Here is an 18516-nt window from a genome sequence, read left to right on the forward strand (position 1 = left end):
GGAAAATTGGCTTAGTAATCTTATAAACCTCTTCAAGTAAAGTGTGTAAGATAAGAAAAAAGGGTCTGTTTTTTTCCCCCAGAAATAGCGCCACTCTTGTCCATGGGTCTTGTCTGGTATTGCAACTCAGCCCTTAGGCTAAGCTGCAATACCAGACACACCCCATTGACAGGAGTTTTGCTGTTTCTAGAAAAAGAGTAGACGCGTCATGCAACCTCTTTTAAAACCTAAAAATTATTCAAGTGTGACTGCATTTAACCTCAATTTTACCACATTTGGATGTTACACTCAGTTGGGTCCAGAAAGCTGAGATACTGAAAGCTATTTCGCATGGCCTAATATCAGAAAGCTAATGGTCATTGGTGATTTGTTTGTCCCTAATAAAATATTGGCTTTAAAGGATTGAAGATTCATTGTAGGTTCATCTTTGAATAGTCACAGTCTCTTTAGATGAGGGCCCAAGGGGCGTAGCTGTGGGGGTGGGGGGCTACCGAGGCATGTGAACTGTCTGGTTCTGTATTTTTAGATACAGGGATGTAGAAAGCAAATGGAACATTTGCCCCAAGTAAAGGAAAGCCTCGCAAAGGCTCTGGAGAGTCCTATTTAAAAAAAAAATCACAATTTCTGTTTCCTTGTCTTCTCTGATTTTGATATGCTGAGAAAATAGATGTTGGAGTTAACTCCTCCAGTCACACCTAAACTTTCATATTTCAAGTGGGGTTACACTTTATGATATAGTCTGAATGGCACACATCCTTTCTCTCCTCAATTTATGGGAAAGAGGTGAAATAACAGCCACCAGGACTTCTGTTTTTTTTTGGGATGTTAGTTAAGAGGTCCATTTTCATTTTACTCTCTACTTTATGTATGTAAATTTTTGAAGTTTAATATTGTTTTTTCCACAAGAAAAAAATTTGGTGCACTCTTAAAATTACTCCTTATGAAATAAATAAAATTTTCTTCTTTGACAAATGCATTGCATTTTGTGTTCAGTCGTTTTATCAAATTACGCAGCTCAGAGACTTTCGGGGCTATTAATCAAAGTTTTCCAAAAGAAAAAAAACAACCTAACAACAGATAACAGATTAGCTCTTATAATCATATAATGGGATTGTTCCTAATAAATGGCGAGCCATAATGTGCTCTTGAGCTGCTAATATTAGCCGGCACATCGGCGGCCGGAAGAATCCCATATGTAGCCTCTTGACAAACAACCATCACTTAAGTGCGTTACCTTTGTTTACAAGACTGAGGCCCCAGTTCTGCAGTGCAGAGACTTTGATAAATGACTGTTTTCCTGGTAATTTCGTTACTTCAGCTATCTTTCCTTGTTAATTTTTCATTATTCCCACAGATGACATCTACTGAAAGAGTTTTGCTTTTTTACACTCCTCAATCTTATCTTAATGTCTGATTTGGAAATATTCTTAGGCATAGATATTAGCAATTTAGTATCTCAGTGTAATTTGTATTGGTCCTTTGATACCTAATTATGGGTCCATTTAGATACAGGTACCCATAACTGTCTTCACCCACTGACATTTTACTATTGGTACCAGACAATTGGCTATATATTCCATTGTATACAATCTCAACAAGTCCTCAATGTCTACAAATTATCCCCTTCAAATTGTAGGTCATTATTGGTTATGTAGGTTTATATAATGTATTGTATTTGGTTGTGGATCAATTGTACCGATATGTTAGATAAGGTACTAGGAGAAGGCAAAGGGTCTCCAATGATAAAGCAGTTTACAGGCAATGACTGGCAAAAATAATTGACATTTTATTATATCTTTATTGTGGTTATTTCATGTCCCTGTCTGGACCGTACCGTTAATGCACTCAGCAGGACATCTGGTGTGGGGCTGTAGAGGGTATAATGGGTATGACCCACACATTTACCCAGATTGCCTTTACAGTGAAGGAAATAAGTATTTGATCCCTTGCTGATTTTGTAAGTTTGCCCACTGTCAAAGACATGAACAGTCTAGAATTTTTAGGCTAGGTTAATTTTACTAGTGAGAGATAGATTGTATAAGAAAAAATACAGAAAATCACATTGTCAAAATTCTATATATTTATTTGCATTGTGCACAGAGAAATAAGTATTTGATCCCTTTGGAAAACAAGACTTAATACTTGGTGGCAAAACCCTTGTTGGTAAGCACAGCAGTCAGAAAATGTTTGTAGTTGATGATGAGGTTTGCACACATGTTAGATGGAATTTTGGCCCACTCCTCTTTGCAGATCATCTGTAAATCATTAAGATTTCGAGGCTGTCGCTTGGCAACTCGGATCTTGAGCTCCCTCCATAAGTTTTCGATGGGATTAAGGTCTGCAGACTGGCTAGGCCACTCCATGACCTTAATGTGCTTCTTTTTGAGCCACTCCTTTGTTGCCTTGGCTGTATGTTTCGGGTCATTGTCGTGCTGGAAGACCCAGCCACGAGCCATTTTTAATGTCCTGGTGGAGGGAAGGAGGTTGTCACTCAGGATTTGACGGTACATGGCTCCATCCATTCTCCCATTGATGCGGTGAAGTAGTCATGTGCCCTTAGCAGAGAGACACCCCCAAAACATAATGTTTCCACCTCCATGCTTGACAGTGGGGACAGTGTTCTTTGGGTCATAGGCAGCATTTCTCTTCCTCCAAACACGGCGAGTTGAGTTAATGCCAAAGAGCTCAATTTTAGTCTCATCTGACCACAGCACCTTCTCCCAATCACTCTCAGAATCATCCAGATGTTCATTTGCAAACTTCAGATGGGCCTGTACATGTGCCTTCTTGAGCAGGGGGACCTTGCGGGCGCTGCAGGATTTTAACCCATTACGGTGTAATGTGTTACCAATGGTTTTCTTGGTGACTGTGGTCCCAGCTGCCTTGAGATCATTAACAAGTTCCCCCCGTGTCGTTTTCGGCTGAGCTCTCACCTTCCTCAGGATCAAGGATACCCCACGTGGTGAGATTTTGCATGGAGCCCCAGATCGATGTCGATTGACAGTCATTTTGTATGTCTTCCATTTTCTTACTATTGCACCAACAGTTGTCTCCTTCTCACCCAGCGTCTTACTTATGGTTTTGTAGCCCATTCCAGCCTTGTGCAGGTCTATGATCTTGTCCCTGACATCCTTAGAAAGCTCTTTGGTCTTGCCCATGTTGTAGAGGTTAGAGTCAGACTGATTCATTGAGTCTGTGGACAGGAGTCTTTTATACAGGTGACCATTTAAGACAGCTGTCTTTAATGCAGGCACCAAGTTGATTTGGAGCGTGTAACTGGTCTGGAGGAGGCTGAACTCTTAATGGTTGGCAGGGGATCAAATACTTATGTCTCTGTGCACAATGCAAATAAATATATATAATTTTGACTATGTGATTTTCTGTTTTTCTTTTTATATAATCTATCTCTCACTGGTAAAATTAACCTAGCCTAAAAATTCTAGACTGTTCATGTCTTTGATAGTGGGCAAACGTACAAAATCAGCAAGGGATCAAATACTTATTTCCTTCACTGTACATATATACTGCAGAAAGAGGCCATAATTCCAATTGTTGTAACAGCCATAATGAACGTTTAGCCACCACCATGTCATCAATAAGCAGATTTTGGGGATATAATCCCAGTAAGGTCTCGTTTACATGAGCATGTGCATTTTGCGCACGCAAAAAACGCTGCTTTTTGCGTGCGCAAAAGGCACTTAACAGCTCCGTGTGTCAGCCCTGTATGATGCGCGGCTGCGTGATTTTCGCGCAGCCGCCATCATCATGACACTCCGTTTGGATGTTTTTAAACAGAAAAGCACGTGGTGCTTTTCTGTTTTCATTCATCCTTTTCACTGCTGTTGCGCGAATCACGCTGTTCGCACGGAAGTGCTTCCGTGTGACATGCGTAGTTTTCATGCACCCATTGACTTTAATGGGTGCGTGATGCACCGAACAGCGCACAAATATAGAACAGGTCGTGAGTTTTTTGCAACGTACTCACGTTGCACAAAATTCACGGACTGTCTGCACGGCCCCATAGACTATTATAGGTCCGTACGACGCGCGTGAAAATCACGCGCGTCGCATGGACTAATAACACACTCGTGTAAACGAGGCCTAATAGTCAATGTTTGTTTCACAGTTCAGATCAAGTTATAATCTGCTGATCGATTTGTAAGGAAACTGAAGGGAATCTGAAATTTGCCTGCAGTCCTACAGACAGCGGTGGGACAAATTCTCTTGGTACCCCATGGAAGGATTTCAGAATTTACAGCCCCACCTATCATCGAGGTGTGGACAATGATTTATTTAATTGCACCCTGTTACGCCCCCCACATACCAATCACTAGCACGCTTATTTATCATAAACAATGGGAAACCGTCACACAAAGAATGGCTATTTCTATGGGAACACCGTTTTGGTTCCAATGTCCTAAAAGGAAGCGCTCGTAATATTCCAACACTTTCAACTATTTTAGATTTATTGTTTTTTTTCCAAATAAATACATTTTGGCCCAACCTCTTTAAGGGCACCCCAGGTGCCCACCTACTCTGCCCAATCCTTAACTCGACTTTGACTGCAGGTTATCATCACATGACTCCTGCAATCAAAGGGAGCAAAAAACAATGATAAACTATGTGAGGGAATTACGATTTCTACATAATTGCACGCTGGCAGCATAACCGTGAACACTGCAGTTTGGGTAATACATAATGACATGTAATCTAACGTTTTATGGGTAACAACAGTAAGATACAACTATATCCATATATTATGCCAAACAAAATATTAAGTAAACCTTTCTCATTTTAGGCTTTAGTCATGCATACGGCCATTTGTGTAAAGTATGATTTAAGCTTTCCAGGCCCTTGGGAGACTATAAAACTCAGACTTCATTAACTCCAATTTGCTCACCACAGGCTAATTAAACAATGATAAAAAATAAAAAAGAAGAAGAGTAATAATCCGGTCATTTGTTTTGTGCCTTTCCTTCCATTTATACTAGTGTGCTATTAGCCTGCATAATGTTCAAGTCATATTTTAGGTATTGTATTTTTATTGTCTATTTCCTATTCATGTATATAAGTTCACATTTTCCTTTGGATTCTATAGTGAGCTAAGTCCGGTTCAGTAGAATTGCAGGAGGTCCATCAAATGGACTCTAAAATGCATTCCTATTACCACCGTGTTAAAGTGACCTAAATCTGAATCGATTTTTCTGCATTTTTAATGTAAAAAGTAACCCATTTTCCTAACATTATGACTTTATAATTCTTTATGATATCCCTACATTATTTCCCCGATAAGTGTATAATGGTTAGAACATAATTACCGCACTTTTACTTGTTAGCTGTAGATTAAGGTATGAATACGGTAGGAGAAAATAATAGAAAATTGTGGATACATTAAGGAAAAAAATGTGCTTTGCTGTGACCTAAACTTCTTCCTTTTCTCATAGGCCCCAAGTGGATGCGCTCACACTTGTGCTCCATTCCTATAACAATAACTTTACACGTGTGCTTTATAAATAGGCACAAAGCCGTGCTGGGTAATTTATATTTGCTAACATTTTGCTACCTAGCACAGAAGTGCTCCCTTGTTAGTCTGCCATCCTGGAAACAGAGAGAAAAATGAAGTAATAAGGAGGACGAATTTAATGATATAAGGGAATCTTATGTACATTTCTTAAAGAGCAATTCCACTCGAAAGGTAATATTTCTCAATATGATCTGCATCAAGGGGTTAACCACATTGCACGTAAATAGAATTTGTCATGGTGGGACACTTTAGGAGTTTTTCTCGGCTATTCTCGGAGTGGTGTATGAGCTCAATAGAAAGTCTATAAGTCCGTACACCACTCGCTCGGCAAGGAAAGCTGTTTAGAAACAAAGCGGCACAGCCCTCACCCGAGTGCGTGTGCCACTTTGCTTTAGAGATTGGTGGGGTTTCAGTACTCATACGCACACCAATAAATACTTCTGACATGTCATTGTGAAAAGTTTTTAAAAGCTTAATTACCCTTTAGAGGGTTTTATAGCACATAATTTCTTAATTTGTATTAGGAAGTTAAGATACAAGCTTGAATTTGACTCCAACTATTTATGAAGTAAAATCAATAAGATATCACAACATGCTAGTAAAACCCTCAAAAGCAAGTGTGGTATCCCAGAGGATGCAGATGTTATGAGAGGACCTGATGGGGGTAATAGTCCCCCTAATGGCAGGTTTATTAGAGATGTCACAGTCTCTGCAGTGGGGTCCAACCCTGGGCACCTCTCTTAGGACACGCAGCAAGTCAATTGTCAAAAATGGAAAGCAAAATCAGACACAGTCCTCTGCTAACCAGAACTTCCATAAAGTGCAGCAATAATTCACAGCAATGCAGTCTCTCATTACAAGTATAGTGGAGTGTGCACGTGAGGAGGACCCCTTGTTAGCTGACTTGCAGGGATATGCTTGTGAGGAGTGATGCTGACACAGTACTTTCCTCAGATTAGGCAGTTTATGGTTTTGGGGGGAGACACAGTCCTTATTATGGCTACAGAAGGGATCTGCACCGGTTGGCTCCCGGCGGGTGACTAACTTGAGGGAAATGTAGTTACTCATGGTCAGGGCCGCCATCAGGAATTTCAGGGCCCCCTACAGCGAAATTTTCTGGGCCCCCCTACCGTGGCACCGCCTGTTAACGGTATTCCGTCCAGCACTATATCATGGTACCCAGGGCCGCCATCAGGGGGGGTATTAGGGGTACTGATGTGAGAGGCCCGGCCAAACCTAATTGAAAGGGGGGCCCGGCAAACTGCCGCGACTTGCCTTTGGTAGAAAAAAAACAGGCCCCTGCAATGGGGCCCGTTTTTTTCACCAAAAGAATGTCATGAGCTGCGGGCCCCCCTTTCAATTAGGTTTGGCCGGGCCTCTCACATCAGTACCCCTAATACCCCCCCTGATGGCGGCCCTGGGTACCATGATATAGTGCTGGACGGAATACCGTTAACAGGCGGTACCCCTAATACCCCCCCTGATATCGGCCCTGGGTGGCATGGGGGCCGTCAAACACCGCCGCCCGTGCGACCGATCGCGCGCACCCGCAAACTCCCGCGCATGCGCATCGGCGACCGCCTGGAACCGCGCACCGAATTTTGAGGCAGATTTTGACCTGCCCACACTATCTTGCCGCGTTTGTTGCCCACGGCGATTGAGGACAGCAGACAGAAAACGCAGCGAAAAATGCATTTTCTGCCTCCCATTGATTTTGATGGGAGGTCAGAGGCGGAACCGCGGCAAGAAAGGATGTGCTGCTTTTTCTTTTTTCCGCGACTGCCTCCTATTGATTTCAGATTAAATCAATGGGAGGTGGTTTTGGAAGTTGTTTGGTGCTGATTCTGACGCAGCGTCCGAGTCAATATCAAGGCCCAAAAACTCTGTGAACTGGGCCTTATTGTTAGGGCTTATTCAGACGAACGTGTAATACGTCCGTGCAACGTGCGTGATTTTCACGCGCCTCGCACGGACCTGTGTTACTCTATGGGGTCGTGCAGACTGTCAGTGATTTTCACGCAGCGTGTGTCCGTGTGTCCGCTGCGTAAAACTCACGACATGTCCGATATTTGTGCATTGCTCGCGCATCACGCACCCATTGAAGTCAATGGGTGCGTGAAAATCACGGCCAGCACTTCCGCAGCAGTATAAACTATGAATGAAAACAGAAAAGCACCACGTGCTACAAACATACAAACAGAGTGTCATAATGATGGCGGCTGCGCGGAAATCATGCTGCCACACCGAGCTGTTATGGACCTTTTGCATGCGCAAAATGCCACGTTTTTGCGCGCGCAAAAAGCACACGCTCATGTAAATCCGGCCTTAGGGTAGGAACACACTAGGCATGAACACTGCTGATTTTATGCAACACATTTTATTGTGGATAATCCGCAGCGTATCACAGTCGCAGCAGAGTGGATGAGATTTGAACAAATCTCATCCACACGCTGCAAAAATAATGGACCTGCAGTGTGACTTTTGGCTTTTTAAGTCGCATGTCAATGTATTCTGTGGAATCGCTGCTCCTCTGTTGCGGAAATGCTGCGGTTCTGCCGCAAAAATCACAAATGAGAAAAAAAAAAGGTACTTTTTTAAATTGATAAAGTCTAGACTTGCCCCGGCCGTAGTCCTGGTGACGCGATCCTCTATTCTTAGCGCAGCTCGGCCTCCTGTCATGACGTTTCATCCCATGTGACTGCTGCAGCGGTCACATGGTCTACAGCGTCATCCCAGGAGGCGGGGCTACGTTCAGAAGAGAGAGATGCGTCACTTAAACTACGGCCGGGGCAAGTCTAAACTTTTTTTTCCCTGCAGGATTCCTGCAGCGGACAAGCCTCACGAAACTTGCGCCACTATTTGGTGCGGTTTTGCTTGCAGAATTCCCTGCGGCTACCGGGGGCGGATAAGCTGTGTAGTTTTACTCCTATCGATTAAATTCTGCACAACAGACTTTTCCGATGATTGGGTTAAAGCTTAAGGTAGCTATATCCAGAAAGTAAAAAACATTCTAGTACTGCCCCTGTGACATGAGATGGACAAATTAATTTGGCAGCTTCAGGTTTCGCAGTGAACAAGAGTGATTTACATTTTGAAGTTTCAATGGAGACTAGAATATATGTAAGATTTGCTCATCGCTGGAAGAAGCTTAAGCTGTAGTAAACCCTACTCAATATGTGACGTGCCATTATTCAGTCAAATTGAATTCTCATTCCATTTATCCATTTTTACAGCCAAGCTTGCTTTTTGACAGTCACTGATAGGCCAGGTTTTAAAGGTGGATGGAGGGATTAAGTCAGCAGAGGTTGATATAATTGGGACCTTGTATATGTCTTCAAAAGAAAAATGACACAAGACGACAAAAAATATGATGCACAAAATGTGCGCCATATTAATCAATGCATTAAACCACTTTACACCCTAAATACCAACAATTGCAAACTTCCATCTAAGCAGTGACAACATTTCAATACATATACAGTACGATCTAACTAGCCAGTTAATTGAGACTATTGCCTATACAGTATTTACGCCAAACTTGACATGTCGTACAGGGGTGATCTCAATCTGCTGCAAATTTATGAAATGTTACATGACAAATATGTTGAAGAGTTTCGATTATTTTTTATTTTTTTTTAAACCATTGAGATTAAAACTACAGTAGTTCATGTACATTTTGGATACACTAGTTTCCAGGTAAAAGTGCAGGCAGATAGTGTATCCGAGCTCCATCCAAGGAGAACATTGCCCTTACCCTTAGTAATAAAAGCTGCATAATAAGATCTTTACACATATTGACACACTTTTATATTATTGGAGGTTCACTTTCAATATTTAAAACATCCATATATTGGTGCTGGGAGTGTCCAGGAAGAGCTGGAGGGGATGGGGTCGTAAAGACCCCCTAGGTCCCCAAGATGGTGAAGTCCCATGTTCCCTCCCTATAATCTGACCCTGGTTACACAATTACTTAGGCTGAAAAAAGATAATCCATAAAATTCAACCTTTCACAGGCTAGCCAGTTCTGGTGAAGGTGGTATGACACGGCACGACGTGGGCCATGTAAACGAGCACCGATCAACAAGACAGCTCGCCTTATCGGCACTCGTTTGCTTCTTTCACAAGGAGCTAGTATGGGGACGAGCGCTCATTATTCCGATCGCTCGTCCCCATCAATTTTTAGAATGTGCTGCCGACAACTCTAATAGTTTTGGCACTTAAAATGATGCAATCCGCCGATGAATTAGCGTTTGCTGGTAGACTGCAAAAGGGTGGGATTTAATAAGACCAAAAAATGCTCCAGGGTAAGCCACTTGCAAAATAGAGTGCCCTACATCCCCCAACAAATGAATATAAAATTGGGGAATATGGTGCAGGCCACTAAACAAAGCCATGCTCAACTTGTTGTATTCACTTGCAAATAAAATAGTGGCGTAAAACTTTCTTCAAGCAGTTTCACTTGGCGCAACATGAAAGCAAGACCCTTTTTTTTATAAAGAGTGTTATTCACAACAGTGAAAGTATCAGACGGCCTTCATGAATATGGTCTTCAAACAGCATTCCTTTTCACACTATTATGCCAGAAAACACTACCCCTGTTATACCCCAGGTTACATTTTTCATTGGATGCCCTACCCTATGGTGCGCCCCCCCCCCCCTTAGGTAGAAAATGTGGCCTAAATGAATTCCGTCTCTCTGTATGAGAGCATTCTAATACTGCAGGTGCTTTCCTTTCAGCTCCACAACCCCCTGCTATGTCTTTCAGAAGTTGTTTTGAGTCTCTGAAGCTAAATGGAAATGTATTTGCACCAGTGACACATAGAAACATAGATTGTAAACATCTTAGTTCTGTGGATATTGAAAAGTTGTCAGATATGAATATTAATTCACATTTAGCTTGTGAACTGTGTAAAATTCTGTTATATTTAGCTACTTTTCGTTCTTCTAGTTTTATTTTTTTTACTCAGTTTGACTTAAGCTACAATCGTTTTTTGGCAGAAGTCTTAGGAACTCTTCTAGACTCATTTAAGGAGGAATAATAATCGTCTCACACTAATGTTTTTGCTTTATATTTTAGTGTATATAACATCTAGCAAAAAAAACAACTGCTTGCACTGTGTTCCTTTTATTATGTTTATTACTTTAATTTTAAGAAAAACAAGATCTAATAAACTACAGACATGTGTCCTTGTAATAAAATTGCCTGTATAATGAGATTCCCATAAACAGTTAAAATAATGGCTGCCAAAACACATCTATACAGCTCCCAGAACCAAAGTTTGGGGGCTGGCGTCTTGCTGAAGAGGACATTTAAGAGCATTGCTAACACTCCCTGCAATGCTATTGGTTTACAGGGTTCTCCTCAAAACACCCCACAAAAATGTCCTATTCAGCTGGATGCTAGGTAAAATGTATACTTCCCAATAGTCTGCTTCTAGGATTAGTAAAGTAGGAGATCTTGGGTTCACTTATTTAAAGGGATTGTCCCACGATTAAATATTATATTTATTGTATAGATCATAAAAAATAAATACTGTTTGACATTTACATGCGTTAAAAAATTATTCAGTGAAGAGTTATGACATTTACTTACATAGTATGGTGCTACCTGATGTCCAACGCTTATAGCAATGTGCACGTCCACCTACTGAGCAGAGTTCTGGTGGACGCGCATGCTCAGTCACTACTATCCCTACAGCCAGTACTCTGCATAGTGATTCTCTATTCTCTGCAGAGCAGCCAATAGAAATATATTTTTTTCCTGCTTGCCAGGGAAGGAACAGAGTCTCTGCAGTAACATGACAGTATAGCTGAGGAGACTTATTCTCAGATTGTTATGATTGTAAAACTCTGCATTCTGACTACAGATGTAAGCCCTGCATATGCCCACTCAGCCTTAATTGTTTTATTTCATTATATTTTTATTGGTTTCTATTGGAGTGCATACTGTGGATGTCACACAGTACATACAGTATCTTTACTACCCTGAATCCCACATTATCTATCTGCAGGGGAAGTAAGAAGAGACTATATTGCCAGCTGCCAAACGAGGGTAGGAGACTGATTTTGATTAGAGCCCCTCCAACAGCAGCACAGATTAACAGCAGCACCAAGGGGGACACAGGGAAGCAAAAAGAATGAGAAAGGTATTTGCATATGCTAGGTTCATAAAAAATTACTTTTAAACAGCTACGAACAACATTTCTGGACTTTTGGTGTGAAAATGATTCATGGGATAACCCCTTTAATTACATATGGGCTTCTATAACAATAAAAGTGCCACTGTCCTATGCTCAGTCCCCAACCATGAGAATTAAATTCTAATATAGCAGGTAATGGTGATGCACATTGGACATAACAAAAAACTACAATATGGTTGAAATCTTATAAATGTTAAACGAATGAACAATTTACTATGAGGTATTAATAAGACAAAAAAATACAAATAGCGGAGAGGCGGAAAAATGAGAAAAGAGAAGCAGAGATACTGTAATTGTGCCAGCACACTTTGATAGTTCTGGTTACAGTGCCTGTTCTATGATCCTGACCCAAGAACCAAGTCATAGTCTTATGGATATTCCCATGGTGTCAACTTTCAGTAATGCTAGGACATCCTTGATGGCACTGAGGAGCAGTATCTTCAACAGCCACCAATACGGAAACCATATAAAGCGGCTTGAGAGCTACATATGTACTGGGACATTCCTATACCAGTAAAGGTGACCCTATATAAATATATGGGACACCTAAATTTCAGGTCCTTATTACAGTGTTATTATTGGAAATGTTACCATTAGTCCGGACTACTAGATATGCAAAGATTTAAAAAGTAAAGAAATTCCCTACAGCCTTGTAAGTTATGATAAGAATAATATAGCCGAGAACAATTAGCATAATAACATTAGGAAAGGGAATTGCCAATTAAACAGTTCCCTGATGTATACATGTGGTTTACCACAAGCTCTAAGCCAGTCTTAGCAACTAGTTCTTGAGGTAGTAGACGGCTAACCCCTATGGTAAGGTACATCAAAAAGAGGGGTCAGGCAGTACTCTCTCAGTAGTCAAGCATTATGTTGGGATACGAACCCAGGTGTCTGAACCTTCTAACCACCAGGACGAATTTATAAAGCAAAAAGAGGGTCAGCACTCCAGAATTAAGTGGTTTCTTCACATAGAATTTTATTAGGGGCGTCCATATCAGGCAAAATCACCACTGTGTAGCTTTAAAATATAATTTTTGTAGCAACTTTTCGGGTTAAGTCCCTTTATCGGGCGGCATAAAAGAAAAAAATAGAGACACAAAATTGAGTGTCACCCTACTTTGGGTGATGTGGGTAACTTACTATGGGTCTGTATGAAACGATAGTCAGTGGTCGGATACACAGCGATCATATATTTATCATCTATCCTGTGGATAGTTGATAAATTATTTTTGTGGGACAACCCCTACTACTGACATGTCTGTTTTAGTAAATCCTTGTATTCCCTATAAATAACAATGCTGGAGAATCTTTTCTAAGAACCCTGTAAGTATTTACTAAAACAGACATGTCAGGAGACTGATGAACATGACAGGTGAATGATATTTCTTCTTTTAAGTGTTTTAAACTCTAATTTCTTTAACAAATTTTGATCAGTTCAGGCAGTATTTTCAAATTAATTTTTTTTCTTACCTTCAGAACAATCCTGCCCACTGTACCCCTCCTCGCACTCACAGACACCATCCTGGCATTGCCCTCGCCCACTGCAGGCATTCACACACCACATGCGCCCGCAGTCCTCTCCGGCATAACCATCTTGGCATACGCAGGTCCCATTGGCACAACGTCCTTTTCCCAAACAGTCACCTGGGCAGCTGACTTCTGTGCAGCCGATACCGGTATATGGTTCTTGGCAGACGCATTGCCCATCTTGACAGTGCCCATGTGGGCTGCATTCCTCTGGGCATAATAGATCTGTGCACCACTCTCCTGTGTAATCTGGCTCACACACACAGATGCCTTCTATGCAGGTACCTCTTCCAGAGCAGCCTAGGGGACACAGAGGTTCTGAACAGTTTTCACCTCCCCATCCTTGGCTGCATACGCAAGAGTCCAGACTAAAGTTTCCATGTCCACTGCAAGGAGGTGCAAATTCTGTGAGACCTGTGAGGATGGGTAAAAAAAAATTCTCTTTAGTTACAAATTTAGAACAATGAACAATCAGACACAGTAAACAAATCTTTCTATACAAAGACGTACACAGAAGAAAAGGGGCCGAATAGCAAAGATCAAACTGCCCCCCCCCCATGTGGTGCTAGTTTTCCCCACTACTTGTTTGCTAACAATACTGTTCCTCTGCTGAGGGGATTTCTACACAGGTTCTCACCACCTAATATCAAAGTGGATGAGCCGAACGAGGACTGAGTCCCCTCTCTCAGAATTTTATTCACAAAATTAAGACAAAACAAAAAATCTCTTCATTACTAAACACCATAAAAAGTAAACTTAAAGGGAACCCGTCACTAGGTGTGCATCCACTAAATCTGCACATGCGTACTGTCCTCAGCTTTATGTGTGCAATGCGCATGTGCCCGATCCTGCCGGACCCCTCTCCCGCAATTCTTTCCCGGACTCCTTTCAGTAACTTCTGGGTTATTTTACTGACGATTGCCTAAATATATGTTTTTAACGTGGGCAGGTTAGGAAGATTTATTCCTAGTGGCTTCAAATCTAGTGATGGGTTCCCTTTAATATTGTAATCACATACTAATGTATTTACTTGCAAAAAAAACAACAAAAAACTAAAAGCCCTGTGCTCCTGTATCATCACCAATCTCCATTCTAACATATTGTATTATTACAATTAACTTACAAGTGCACTTTTATCACAAGCATCTATTTAAATGGTACCCCAAATACTAGTATGAGCCGCCATTGCAGATAGCACGCCGCCAATGACGTTATTATTACTGAAGTTACAAAGAGCTGATTTTAAATCTCATAAACCACCCCCAAAATCTTTTGCCGCCGCCAACCGGTTTATGCCTCCGTACTAATGAGAACGCTGATTGACTTAGAAACATGTTGGGGAGGCTCAGCCTCTGTGATAGTGACTTACTGTTAGATTACATTCCTCCTGTTCCATCCATAACCCTTGTCAAATGCAACTCTGTGCTCAACAAAATTAATATAAATGGGTAGTTCACTATCTCCCACAACAGCTGCTGCGCATATTAAAATTTAAGGTAAAGTTTTTTGTTTGTTTTTTTCTCTCTCTACCTCCTTGGGGGGACTGGGTTTATGCAAGTGGTGTATTTTTTTGTATATTGTAGTCCTAATCCTATGTTAATGGATATCAGTTCTAAATGTGTTTGCTGGTTTAAAAAAATAATAAAAACATTAAAACAATTTTTTTTAAAAAAAGCTCCGACCTGGAGTTACTTAATGGGCCAGAATTGCGTACGTAGAATGATACATTTGGTTTCCACTTGCTAGACATGTTAGCCATTTTTTTCTTCCTTACACTACCTCATGGCTGACCTACTTTACGCCAATATGTTGTGTATAAAAACTGGTGCGTACCCTTATCAAATCTGGCACATTTCACACCCTTTTTTAGACACTTTTAAAACTGGTCAAGGAAGGTTCAAAAAATGTCTATAACACATCATAAATTTGATGCATTTTGCTTAGTAAATCTCTTCCAATATTTTTAAGAATCTGGGTATTGTGTCCTATTCCATAGTGTACTCGCAGTGGCATATCTATAGGGGTCGCAGCGGTCGCAATCGCGACCAGGAGCTGAAGCCAAGGGGGCCCTTGGACCTTCTGCACCATGTCTATCCACAGTTACTCTAGTAACTAGAGCTTATGTAGTAAACTACACGAGCCCCTGTTACTACAGTAACAATATACGTATCCACCTTGCTCCTGAGTTGGGCACTGGCGGTAAATGGTGTCACGACCCGCGCTGCACCCAGAGATGAAGAGTACCCGACAAAGGAGTGAGGAGAGTAAGTATAAGAATACGCTCTGCTGGGCCCTGTATTTAATCCTTTAGGCTAAGTTCACACGAAGTAGATGTGCACCACATGGAAGTTCGGGCAAAAAAACGCACCAAACTGTGGTGCAGTTTTTCGCTCGGAATGTCCTCTGTGGGAAAACTGCAGCACTTAGCCGGCCTGCTAGCAGGATGGCCTCCTGGGAGACCGCAGCAGCCTGTGAATGGCTGCAGCGGCGGTCACATGGGATGAAGCGTCATCCCTGGAGGCCGTCCCTCTGATGTCATACAGGATGACGTTACATCCCATGGGGCCGCCGCTACAGCCTGTGATTGGCTACTGCGGTCACATGGGATGAAATGTCATCCCAAAAGGTCGGCCTGGAGGAAGAAACACAGACTCCTGGGTAAGTATAAGATAAAAAAAATTCTCAGTTGCATTTTTTGCGGCGGAATCGCTGCAAAACCTCCGCAAAAAAACGCAACAACTGCTATTTGTTACTGCTTTTACCTCCCCGCTGAATTCAATGGCGATAACCCGCACCAAATAAACAGCGTTTACGCAAATGCAATTGACTTGCTGTGGAATCAAATTCCGCACCGCAGTTCAATTTCTGAGCGTTTTTTCGCTGGATTTGATATAAAGATGTAGTACAGGTGATTTTGTCAATAAACTCATCGTGATTGCATTGGTTGTAAATTGTGATTAGTCTGATTTAAGAGGAGCAGTGAAGCTGACAACTTCAGCTCTGCTACATTTATACTATATATATATATAGATACATATCTATACATGATATATATACACATAAATATATATATATATATATATATATATATATATATATATACACACACACACACACACACACACACACACACACACACACACACGCATGCATTATAGTGTTGCTGTTGTCTCTTCCCTCCTTCTTGTTTGCAAGCCACCAGTTTGTCCCGTAGGTTATTATATTTATTGCCGGTCATGCCTTTGCTTTTCATACATCTGTAACGTTCTAATCAAAGAAATCATATCGCATAATTTTCGTGTGTTTGCCCTTTCATCACCTTCTGCATTGATTCCTCTCTGTTTGTGATGCTTCATCCTCTTCTCTCTGCCTGGGATGTTCATCAATACATCCGACTGTTACTTCCTCTGCTATTTAACAATCCACTTTTCCCACTGACCACTGTATCGATCTGCAACCTCCTGCTCCGGCAGCATTGAGATTGGTGTGGAATGAGATTGCAGAGGCTCCATCCCTCATAAATACATGTCACATAAGTATTAATTAGATTTTGCCCTATTTCCTTACTCTGTTACTTTGAAGAGCCTCCTGTGTATTTTCTAAGCATACATTTCTTGCTGTCTTCATGTGAATTTAGCAACTAATCTGTACTGCACATACATCATCCTTTCATTAGAGACTTGTGTTCTTTCTAAGGCCCCGTGCACACAACCGGATTTTTCATCTGTAATTACGGACCTATTTATTTCTATGGGCTACAGACACCTTTCCGTATTTTTACAGATGGGTGTCCGTGCCGTAGAAATGATAGAACATGTCTTTTTTTGTCATAATTACGCCACGGACTCCCCATAAAAGTCTATGGGTGCTTCCATAATTACGGACGGCTACAGATGTGCATGCTATACGACGACAGGGGATTACCTAAGATTCCTCCCTATTTTTTTTGTGGATCCGTAAATACGGATGCATTACGGATGCAATACGGACAGTGATTATGGGTGACTATAAAAGACTACTGGTTCGTATTTACGGACAGTTTTTATGGATGGATGAAATCTATGGTCAAGTGCATGGGGCCTAACAGCAGAGCTTGACCCAATGTGCTACCTCTAACATCCTGAATCTTTGGCCCCATGCACACGACCGTAAAAAATCTCCGTAATTGCGGACCCATTCAGTTCTATTGGCCGTGGACACCTTTCTGTATCGCTACGGATAGTAGTCTGTGCCGTAGAACTGTGCCGGGAATTATGGAGTATGTCCTATTTTTTGTATTTTACGGTACGTGCTCCCATACTTTGTATGGGAGAACGGCCCGAAAATGTGGGCTGCGGCACGGCCATGTGCAAGAGGCCTTAGGAAAGAAATACTGAACATATTAGAGCAGGGACCCACTTAAAAGAGGTCGCCGTGAAGTGGTAAGTGGACTTAAGTTTAACCAAAATGTTTGCTAAGACCCTTGTGTTCATATTTATACATTTTGCTTGGCAGCAATAGATGAATGTATAAAGCCAGAGCTACACCTAGACGTTTTGGATCAAGTGAAGATTATGTCCCCCTAGGACATAAACTTCACTTGCCACAAATGAGATGGATGGATGGATGGATCAAGTGAAGATTATGTCCCTCTGCGTTGGGATATTTTCCAGTCAGTTGTGCATCTTGTTTTTCAGAGGTTTCCATACTGGTAAGTAATGTGTAGCCACTGTTTCAGAGAGATTTGCCTTTCTGATGGATACCAATGATGACGCACAGTCAGGGCCGCCATCAGGAATTTCAGGGCCCCCTACAGCTAAATTTTCTGGGCCCCCCTACCGTGGCACCGCCTGTTAACGGTACTCCGTCCAGCACTATATCATGGTACCCAGGGCCGCCATCAGGGGGGGTATTAGGGGTACTGATGTGAGAGGCCCGGCCAAACCTAATTGAAAGGGGGGCCCGCAGCTCATGACATTGAAAAAAAACAGGCCCCTGCAATGTCATGAGCTGCGGGCCCCCCTTTCAATTAGGTTTGGCTGGGCCTCTCACATCAGTACCCCTAATACCCCCCCTGATGGTGGCCCTGGGTAGCATGGGGGTCGTCATGGGGGCCGTCAAACACCGCCGCCCGTGCGACCGATTGCGCGCACCCGCAAACTCCCGCGCATGGGCACCGGCGACCGCCTGGAACCGCGCACCGAATTTTGAGGCAGATTTTGACTTGCCCACACTATCTTGCCGCGTTTTTTGCCCGCGGCGATTGAGGACAGCAGACAAAAA

At 42.0% G+C, this 18516-nt stretch overlaps 1 protein-coding gene across 2 annotated transcripts in view; it reads right to left on the reverse strand.

Moving 5' to 3' along the window:
* Nucleotides 1–18516, reverse strand: part of TNR (tenascin R) — a 290179-nt gene that overhangs the window by 116844 nt on the left and 154819 nt on the right. Inside the window, exon 3 of one of the 2 annotated variants that reach the window (XM_075833071.1) lies at nucleotides 13372–13668. In XM_075833071.1, coding sequence (XP_075689186.1) covers nucleotides 13372–13668 — 297 coding nt within the window. Of the gene's footprint in view, nucleotides 1–13197; nucleotides 13669–18516 lie in introns of both variants that reach the window. The other variant, XM_075833070.1, reaches the window with a different exon arrangement.

The sequence above is a fragment of the Rhinoderma darwinii genome, chromosome 7 (genome assembly GCF_050947455.1).
Source record: "Rhinoderma darwinii isolate aRhiDar2 chromosome 7, aRhiDar2.hap1, whole genome shotgun sequence".
NCBI classification, from domain to species: domain Eukaryota; kingdom Metazoa; phylum Chordata; class Amphibia; order Anura; family Rhinodermatidae; genus Rhinoderma; species Rhinoderma darwinii.